The sequence below is a fragment of the Pelodiscus sinensis genome, chromosome 25 (genome assembly GCF_052426305.1).
Source record: "Pelodiscus sinensis isolate ZL-2025 chromosome 25, ASM5242630v1, whole genome shotgun sequence".
NCBI lineage: Eukaryota > Metazoa > Chordata > Testudines > Trionychidae > Pelodiscus > Pelodiscus sinensis.
The window spans coordinates 750,463-760,367 of NC_143076.1; the positions used below are offsets into that span (position 1 = coordinate 750,463).

Here is a 9,905-nt window from a genome sequence, read left to right on the forward strand (position 1 = left end):
CAGACCCCCCCCCATGCTGGCCCAGCCTCTGACCCAGGCAGCAGGGCGCCCTGGGGGGGGGGGCGGCGGGGGGGGAGCCAGTTGGGGGAACAGCAGCTGGGAGGGGCAGAGTGGGGCTGAGTCTCAGGGGGGGGTGACTCTACCCTCTATCCCAGTTGACCCAGTTGTGCCTTGTCGGCACAGAACAGCCACGTACCCGCCTAGGCCTTGGCTGTGTCTGAGCAATGGGGGCAGCCACCCCCTGGGACCACAGGGCCTGAGCTTGTGGGGCCTGAGGAGAGGGGAACGCAAGGGGCTGGAGCAGGCATCTGTGACCACTCTGGGTGCTGCCCAAGGAAATGGAGCAACAAAGCAGAGAGCAGCCCCCTGGGGGGGGAGGGTAGCATCTCTTATCACCCCCATTCTCCACCCCACCTGGGGCAGTAAAAAGCCTGTTGGGGGGGCAGCCCTGCCTTAGCAGCTGGGAGACACTGGTCCCCAAATGGGTCCTGGCTCTGATGATCATTAATGATGGGGTGAGTCATGTGCCTCAGCAGCACATTGCTTTTACTGGGTGCAAAGGGGAACAGAATTTGATTGTGAAACATGAATAAATGGGGGGGTTAATCCGTCTGCCCCTTCAGCTCCCCAACAAGGACAATGACTCAGGGCAGCAGCTTCCCTCCAGAAAGCAGATGATGCTACTATTAAAACCTGCGATGAAAACCCCCAAACCTGAGAGGATTTTTGCTCAGTAACTGTCAATGTCCATGGGACCAGCCTGTTGATGACACTGAACAAAACCCCACTGCATCCGCAGGACAGTGAACACACCCAAACAAAGCAGAAGCAAACGATTTGCATAGACACCCCAGGGTCCCTCCCCAGTCCCAGCTTGCTGTACGGGACACTGTCCTTCAGTTCCTGCCTATGCCTAAAAACGGGAGGAGCACCGGCTTCTGGGTGCCTTAAGAAACCCCAGACCCTGTAGCATCTGAAAGACTAGCAAAAAATCTGGAGTGTGTCATGAGCTTTTATGGCACAATTCACTGCCTCAGACGGCAAACATGGAGCAGTGGGCGGTGCCCACAAAAGCTCGTTTTTTTAAGCCTCTTTTAGTTACGGACTAACACGGCTCCCCCTGAGACTTTTAACCGGGCAAGGGTCTGTGTGTCTGTTAACTGCCTGGGAATTGTCATAGGTAGCTTGGTGCTTGTTTGGGGGCATGTCTGGGTCTCTGACATCTGTGGGGTTTTTTCTTTCTTCATTTCCATTCAGCAAGTGTGATTGGCTCCCAGTTGTGCAACCTGCTTAGGAAAAAAAAGAGCAGCTTGAACAGGCTACGCTGCTTCCTCTGCTCGGGAAACGAAACTAACCCGCAGGGCGGTGCCTGTGTTTGGAGGAGCCATGGCTGCCGGGGATCTATCCGGGAGCTTCCAGGAAGAGGTGACATGTCCCATCTGCCTGGAGTATTTCAGAGACCCGGTGTCTATTGAGTGTGGGCACAACTTCTGCCGGGCCTGCCTCAGTCAGTGCTGGGGGGAGTCGGAGCCCAACTTCTCCTGCCCCCAGTGCAGAGAGACTGTCCCACAGAGACACCTGCGGCCCAACTACCAGCTGGGCAACCTGGTGGAGCTGGTGAAACGCCTGCGGCTCCCGGCAGGGCCAGTGCCCGAGGGGCAGCCAGGGTGCGAGAGGCACCAGGAGGCCCTGAAGCTCTTCTGCCAGGAGGATCAAGCCCCCATCTGTGTGATCTGCAGAGAGTCCCGGGCTCACCGTGCCCACACGGCGGTGCCCATCGAGGAGGCTGCCCAGGAGTGCAAGGTAAGGGCCAGACTTACAGGGGCAATTTCTCTGCAGCGACAGAGCCTCCTGCGTGTGTCTGACCTGCCCTGGGGAGAGCCAGGGGCCTGTCTGGGAACAGGACCCAGCCACATGGGGCTGGGCCAGGCCCATCAGTGCTGCTGGGCAGTTACCGTGAGCTGGAGATGGGGGAACTGCACCCCCAGCCTCACTGCTCTGTGGCGCTGTTCTCACTGGGCATGAGCCAGTGGCTCCAAGCAGCCCCCAGAGCCACTGTCTGTGTTTGCAGGAGCAAATCCTGAGCCGCCTGCAGCGTCTGCGGGAGGAGAGAGACGCGCTCTGGGGCCTGGAATCCGACTGGGACGAGGAGAGCGAGAGGCTCCTGGTAGGTGCCTGGCTCTGCCCAGCCACTTTGCACGGGGGAGCAGTGACAGCAGCCGGGGGGGGGGGGGGAGGGGGTTGTTGTACTTAAAAGAAGTACTCAGGATCTTTTTCAGAGGGATAAGGCAACACGCCACATTTATTGATCGCACATAGAATAATCAGTACTTATCATATGCATATGATACATCACACACACACACACACACTCTCTCTCTCTCTCTCTCCATCTTGTTGTTACCAAAAGTTGCTCCCTCTAATTGCACTGGCCAGGTGAGTTAGGTGGGGGAGGCGGTGGAGCCGGGCTTCTGCCGATCTGGATCGATGCTCCCATGTTGACAAGATGAAAACCCGGGGTCCCTCTGCAAGATGCTTCCTATTTATCCCTCTCATGCAGCCAATTAGTCATCACCTCGCCTTTCCTAATGCTGCTTCAGAGAGAGTCCTTCCAAGGGCAGGCACTTGCTGCTGTACTCCCAAGGCGTCTGTATGTCCAGTCTTCTTAATGAGCTCACTTTGCAGGTATTGTCTTGGGTCTGGCTCCCAGACCCTCTCCACCCTGGCAACTGCTGGGGATGCTCCCCTTCCATTCTCCATTCACACCTCATTCATTTCAACAGGGCAATCAAGGAAAGGGGAGAGCTCAAAAGACATTTTTTTCTTACAAGATCTATGTATCTAAATACAAAGTTCTAGGAGAAATGTTCCAGAGATTCTATGAGAACACTTAACAGAGATAGATCTAAAAGGACAAGATCTTAATACAAAATATAATATTACAGGGATTTATCCACAGGGTCTCTGTGCTGGCTGGTGTCTGGGTCGGTCAGAAGGTTAAAGGGTTTCCATGGTCCATGCCGGGACACAGCTCAGGGTCACTTCCACCTCTGGGGGGCGGCCTCCGCTCACAGCTACCTGGCATAAATGAGGAGAGTGACCCCACTGGGGTTCAGGTCAGACTCCTGGGGGTCCCTGGCATTAGTTCCCACTGGGGTTGGTGGGTTCACACCAGGCTGGCCGGGAGCAGCCTCTGGTTCTGCCTCTCTCCCGCGGGGGGCAGGAACAAGGCCTGTCAAACTGCTGCATGTGCCCAGCTGTGGCAGGGTCAGGCTGAGGGGAGATCTGTGCTGACCCCCGGGTGTGAGTGTCAGACACCCCAGGGATGCCAGCGGCTGGTTTGGGCCCCATTTACCACGGCCTGGGCTGCACCTCAGACTGTTGGTAACGTGACGGGGGTTGGGGTGATTTTCGGTGACATTTTTACCCTGGGACAAGCCCTGGGCCAGGCCCAGCCGGCCGGGCAAAGACACGGAGTGAAACGCTCTGCGCAGCCTGGACAAGGCCCTGCCACTTCCCACGGCCCCTCTCACCCGCGTCCCGGCCCCGCTCACCCGCTCTGCGCCCCCAGAGGCAGACGGACGTGGAGCGGCAGCTGGTGGGCTGGGAGTGCGAGCGGCTGCGGCAGTTCCTGGCGGAGCAAGAGCACCTCCTGCTGGCCCGGCTGGGGGAGCTGGACGAGGAGATTGAGAGGAGAAGGGAGGAACACGCCACCCGCCTGGGCGAGGAGATTTCCCGGCTCAGCGCCCTGATCTCAGAGCTGGAGGAGAAGTGTCGGCAGCCGGTGCTGGAATTGCTGCAGGTGAGACGGGGTCAGACGCACCCGGAGCCCAGTGCAGGGAGGGTAGCCCCTGAGTCACTGGGGGCTCACAGGGTAACTCAGGGCAGGGAGCAAGGCCCAGGGTAGCTGCAGGGCCGGGGTCCCACAGCTGCAGAGAGACAGGAGTTTGGGTCATTGGGAAGGCTGGTGAAAAGCTGGGCCTGGCCCCCCTGCAAAGCAGCTGGTGTGAAAGGGGCTTGGCTCCCCCTAGCACAGCCCTTCAGTGGGTCTCCCACCTGCGGGAGCAGCCTGTGGGATGGGGAAGCAGCATGACCCCTCTGGGGCAGGGGGCCAGGCTGGGCCATGGGCACTGACTCTCTGCTCTTTCTCCTTCCCCTCTAGCATGTGAGAAACGCCAAGAGCAGGTACATCCAGGCTCCATATACCCCTCACCTCCCATCATGCTGGGAACAGGCTCAGAGCCTGTGCTGTGAATCCAGCCCCAGCCCCCCATGATGGGAGTGAACCCTGCCCCCTCTGTACCCATCACCCGAGGGCACTGTGGGGGTGTCAGCCACCCTGGGAGGGGACTGCCCCACAGCTCTGGGCTGGGAACCATCCCTGGGGGCTGGGCTGCCTCAGGGAAATATTAATAGGGCTGAGGCCTGTCACCCCAAGGGTCCAACTAGGACCTGACATAGCCCATGGGGGGGACCTGTGGGGAAAGAGCCAAGTGTCCCAGGCCAGACCCAGGTGAGGCAGTGTCCCCATCCCAGAGCCTCCATCCCATGGGGAGTGACTTGACCCCTGGGGGCTGAGCGGAGAAGCTGAGGAGCGGCTGGGCCTGGAGAACAGGCCCCTCTCTCAGCCCTGGGAGTGGCCCAGCCAGGCCCCTTTGGGGCACATGAGCCAGGCCGGGTGTGCGGGAGCTGGGCCTGGCGCTCCCTGGGCTGTTTTCCCTCTGGCTGGAGAGATGCCCCAGGCTGGGCCCAGCAGGTTGTGCCGGCAGGAAACTCCCTGGGCAGCCGAGGTCTGGGTCCTGTGAGCTCTGCCTGTGGCCCAGCCCCCACCCTCTTCCGTGTCTGGCTTTGGGGGGGCCGAGGCAGGAGACCAATAACACCCTCGTGTCTCTGCAGGGGCGAGGAGGCGACGTCGCCGCATCCGGTGCCCAAGTGGCCGGAGCTGGAGCGGAGAATCCAGGACTTCCCAGGAGAGAACAGTCTCCAGGGGGCCGTGACGGGATTCCTGGGTACGGGGCGGCGCTGCTGGGGGCTCCTCTCTCACTGTCTGGGGCTGTGGGGAGGGGCGTGGAAAGGCCCATCTGGGTTCCGGGGCCTTACTCCCCAGGGCCCTCTGGCAGCGTGGGGCAGAGCTGGGCTGTGAGCCCTGGGCACTGCCCCCCCACTGACGGGTTTTTCTCTTCCCTTCCAGAGGCGCTGGCTGCAGAGAGAGGTGAGGATCCCAGGGCACTGCCCTAGGGCCAGGCACAGCAGCTGGGAGCCTGTTCCCCCACCTGGAGCAGCCCCTGGGCTGGGCAGGCGCGAGGGGATCGGTGCAGGGGGGAGCCCAGCCAGGGAGCGTGGGACAGAGCAGCCAAGGGGAGTTGGAGGCAGTGGGACCCTGCTCTGTGGGGAGCTGGGGCAGAGCCAGGGGTGGTGGGAGGGGCTGGGACATCGCTGCTCCCTGCTCTGGGGGCTCTGCGGTGGGAATTCTCACCTCTCTCTCTCTCTGCTGTTTGTTCCAGGACTCAAGCGAGCCCGAGGATTCCAAGGTAACCGGCCTTCCTCTGGTGTCGATGACTCTAGCTCCCACCCCCGGGAGAGACTGGCCCCCTGCAGTGCCCCTCCACCCCCTGGTGCTGTGCCAGTGCCCCAGGCCTGGGAGATGGCCCAGCCCTTAGGAGAGCAATACCCCCAAGCCTTTGGGTCCACCTGGGCAGGGACCCCACAGGGAGGGTCTGGGAACCGGGGGACCTCACACACCCTGCTGTCAAAGCCAGACGCTGAAGCCCAGGGGAGGGGCCGGGAAGGGGGGGGGTGTTACAGAGCCGGGTTGTGACTCCAGAGCTAAGGCTGGGAGACACTTCCCATCTGAACCCTGCTCATCCCCCTCGGCCTGAGGCAGGAAGCGGCTTCCCCAGCCAGGTCCCTTTGGTGCTCTGCAGCCTGGGGAGAGAACTCTGGACATGTCCGTCCAGTGAGGCTGGGCCCCGGGGCAAATCCAGGGTCTGGGTCAGGACCCTGTCTCCTGTTTAAACACCAGGGGTCTGTCTGCTCGGCCCGGGGCAGCGAGTCTCTGAGCCGGGGGCACCGAGGCTCTAACCGTGCACAGCAGGGAGGTGGCTTTGGCAGCACAGGCCAGGTGCAGCCCCGACACTGGGGGCAGGAGGGCTCAGCAGAGAAGGTTGTGAGAAATCAGCAGTGATAGCGCCTGAGCCCCTCCCTCCTCCTTCTGTCCCCTGGCACCTGCCCCTCCCCCTGCCCTCTGGCACCCACCCTTTCCTTGCCCCTGTACCTCAAATAGCCGCCTCACCCCTGGCCCCTTCTTAGCCCTGGTGCCTGTCCCGCTCCAGGCTGCACCCCAGTGCCCCGGCGCCTGCCGCTTGTGCCCTCTAGCCCCTGGCATCCGTCCCTTCCCTTGGCCTCCCACCTCTGAATGCCCACCCTTCCATCAGCCCATTTGCCCCGTGCCTGTCCTACTGGCATTTATCTCCCCCACTTGCCCCTTCCTTTTCCTGCCCTGAAGTGCCAGAGCTCAGAAGTTACACAAATGAGGTGCTGGGGGTGGGGCAGTCCCCTCCCCCAGGCAGGCCCAGCCCAGCCCTGCTGCTGCCCGTCACTCAGACACTAAAAGGGTCCCGGCATTTCCTGACCCCACATGGCACCTCAGTGGTTGGTGCCCAGCCCCAGGCAGAACGGATCCCGGGCAGCCCAGCTCTGTGCAGCCTCCCCCCAGCGGTCCTAGGGAAATCCCAGCTGGAAGCTGCCCCTCCCTTCATCCCCCTCTGTCCTCATGGTGCCTGCTCCTCTTGCCCCCATTGCCCCCCTTCTGCACCTCTCATCTGCTCCTTCTCTTCCCCCTCCCAGCATCACCCCCCCACCTCCCACTGACACCTTCCCATCCCTCCCCCGCTCCTCCCGTCCTTTCCCCTCATTGTCTCCCCTTGGCCCCTGTTAGCCCTGGTGCCTGCCCCTCCCCTTGCCCCATTGCTGCCAGACCATCTGCTCCTCCTCTGCCCTCTGCCTTTAACCCCTCCCCTGGTATCTCTCTAGCCCCCTGGTACCCACCCTTCCCCCGCCTTCCTACCCACTGAGGATCAAACCTTCCCTCTCCCCCCATCTGCCCTGGTGCCTTCCCCATCCCTGTCCCCTGACATTTGTCTCTCCCTCACTCTGCCCCTTGGTGTCTTTCCTTTTCTCCTCCTGTCCTGCCCCCCTCCCTTCAGCACAAGCCCCTTTCCTTTCTCCACCCCCACCCCTGGTGCCTGTCTCCTTTCCTCACACCCCCTCCACCTTCCCCTTAGTTCTGCCTCACCTTCTGCCTCCCTCACCCTGCATTCCTCACCCCCCTCCAGCCCCTGGTCCCAGCCCCTCTGGTCACTGCTCCTCTGCCTCCCTGAGGCCCCTCTCTGCCTTCACCTCTGTCAGAATCACAGAACTGGCAGGGACCTCGAGAGTCATCGAGTCCAGTCCCCGGCCCTCACGGCAGGGCCAAGCACCATCCAGACCAGCATTTCTTAAAGTGTGTTTCACAGCACACTGGTGTGCTGCTAGGCAGTCAGAGGTGTGCCACAGAGAGAACAGAATTCAAAATGGCCACCCTTAAAGAAAAGGCTCAACAACTTTTCCCTGGGGGGCTTTTTTGCTTAACAATAAAATCCTTGGTGTTCCTCAGTCTTAACAAGTTTAAGAAACACTGTTATAGACCATCCCTGACAGGTGTCTGTCCCACCTGCTCTTCAATATCTCCAGGGATGGAGACTTCACAACCCCCCAGACAATTTATTTCAGTGTCTCACCACCCAGTCAGGCAGGACGTTTTTCCTAATGTCCAACCTAAACCTCCCTTGCTGCAGTTTAAGCCCATTGCTGCTTGTCCTGCCCTCAGAGGCCAAGGAGAACAATTTCCCTCCCTCCTCCTTGTGACACCCTTTTAGATACCTGAAAACTGCTCTCATGTCCCCTCTCAGTCTTCTCCTTTCCAAACTAAACAAGCCCAGTTCCTTCAGCCTCCCCTCCTAGCTCATGTTCTCTCGACCTTTCATCGTTCTTGTTGCTCTTCTCTGGACCCTCCAATTTCTCCACCTCTCTCCTGAAATGTGGGGCCCAGAACTGGACACAAGACTCCAGCTGAGGCCTGATCAGCGCAGAGCAGAGCGGAAGGACGACTCCTCGTGTCTCGCTCACAGCACTCCTGGGAATCTGCCCCCCTGGTGCCTGCTCTTCCCTTTGCCCCTCTGCCTGCCTGGTGTCTCTTCCCTGGGCCCTCTTTGGGTCCTGTGGTGTAAACCCCAGCTCATCTCTGCTGCACTGGTGCCCACATCTCCTCTGCCTCCCTAGAGCCTGCCCTTCCCCAACCTCCCCCTCTGCTCCCTGGGCTCCTCTGCTCCCTTCCTCCCCCTCTGTCCCCAGGTGCCCACCCCTCCCTCTGCCCTCCTTGCATCTGCCCCATCACCCAACCCCCCAGACCTCCTGGGAACTACCCCTTCCCTTGCCCATCTCTGTCCTCTTGGCCCACATTGTCCCTATGGTTGCTCCCTCCGCTCCACCCCATCATCTGCCCCTCCCCTTTCCTCTCCCAGCATTACAGTCCCCTCCCACCTCCCCCACTGACAGCTTCCCACTCCTCCCCTATTCCTCCTGCCCTTCCCCTCATTGTCCCCTCACACGCAGAGGGGCCCTGACTCCCCTCAGACAATAACACCCCCTCCCCGCAGAGCAATTAATGGGGATAAAGGTTAATTTCCCATTGATCCCGGAGACCAGCCCCCGGCCCTGACTCTGTGACTCTCTCCCCAGTGGACGTGACGCTGGATCCAGACACGGCTCATCCCCAACTCGTCCTGTCTGAGGATCGGAAACGTGTGAGACTCGGAGACACACGCCAGGATCTGCCCGACACCCCTGAGAGATTTGATCCTTGTCCCTGTGTGCTGGGCGCCGAGGGGTTCATGGGCGGGAGGCGTTACTGGGAGGTGGAGGTGGGAGACAAGACAGGCTGGGACCTGGGGGTTTGCAGGGAATCTGTGAGCAGGAAGGGGAACATCACACGCACACCTAAGAATGGATACTGGGTCATGGTACTGAGGGACGGGGGGTACAAGGCCCTCACCTTCCCCTCACCCCGCCTCTCTGTGAGCACCAGGCCCAGCCAGGTGGGGATTTTCCTGGACTATGAGGCAGGCAAGGTCTCATTTTACAATGTGACTGACAGGTCCCATCTCTGCACCTTCACCGGCACCTTCTCCGGGACGCTGCGCCCGTATTTCAGTCCTGGTAACAACGCCGGGGGCACCAGCGCGGCTCCCCTGACCATCTGCCCGGTGCCAGCCCAGGCTGGAGGGAATCCCTGCCCCTGACAGTGACCCCGCGGCACCGACTGGCCCCTCCCAGCGCTGCGGCTCTTCCCCCAGGGCAGGGCCGGTTACTGCAGGTACCTGGATGTTTTGTGCCAACCGGTCACTGCCCCTTTCCCTTTGCAACTGGAGCCTCCAGTAGAAATTGAGACACCTGGCAGCTTAGCCCAGACTGGGTGAATGGGATCCCCTGGCTGGAAGCAGCCCAGGCAGCTTTTCTCCCCTGCTCCATGTTTGCACCAGTCCAGCATAAGGTGATGCTGGTAAGAAACGTGGCCTGACAGCGGGGGGGTTTGCTGCCCTCCGCTTGCCCCATAGCCTGCCCCAGGGGTAGCAGATGGTGCGGGAAGGGGAAGGGGACTTTCACTCCTGTCAGAGTTTCAAATCTCAGTGTAAAACATGAAAGAAAAAATGTTTAGAAACTGTTGTTATAACAAGGTGTCCACACAAGAACCTTTTCCTTTACATTTCAGCAGCTTTTTATAAAAAAATCTATTCTTAGAAATAGAATTATTGACCTTTATTCTTCCCTCACATCAATATCAGCATTTGATGTGTTTACATTTGTGT

At 60.2% G+C, this 9,905-nt stretch overlaps 1 protein-coding gene across 1 annotated transcript; it reads left to right on the forward strand.

Moving 5' to 3' along the window:
• Positions 1-673: 673 nt before the first annotated feature.
• LOC149521625 (zinc finger protein RFP-like) lies at positions 674-9,481 on the forward strand. The gene is made up of 8 exons (XM_089773371.1): positions 674-1,803; positions 2,072-2,167; positions 3,572-3,802; positions 4,163-4,185; positions 4,897-5,009; positions 5,192-5,212; positions 5,505-5,531; positions 8,779-9,481. The coding sequence occupies exons 1-8, from the start codon at positions 1,387-1,389 to the stop codon at positions 9,336-9,338; spliced, it is 1,488 nt and encodes a 495-aa protein (XP_089629497.1). The 5' UTR covers positions 674-1,386; the 3' UTR covers positions 9,339-9,481.
• Positions 9,482-9,905: the final 424 nt, after the last annotated feature.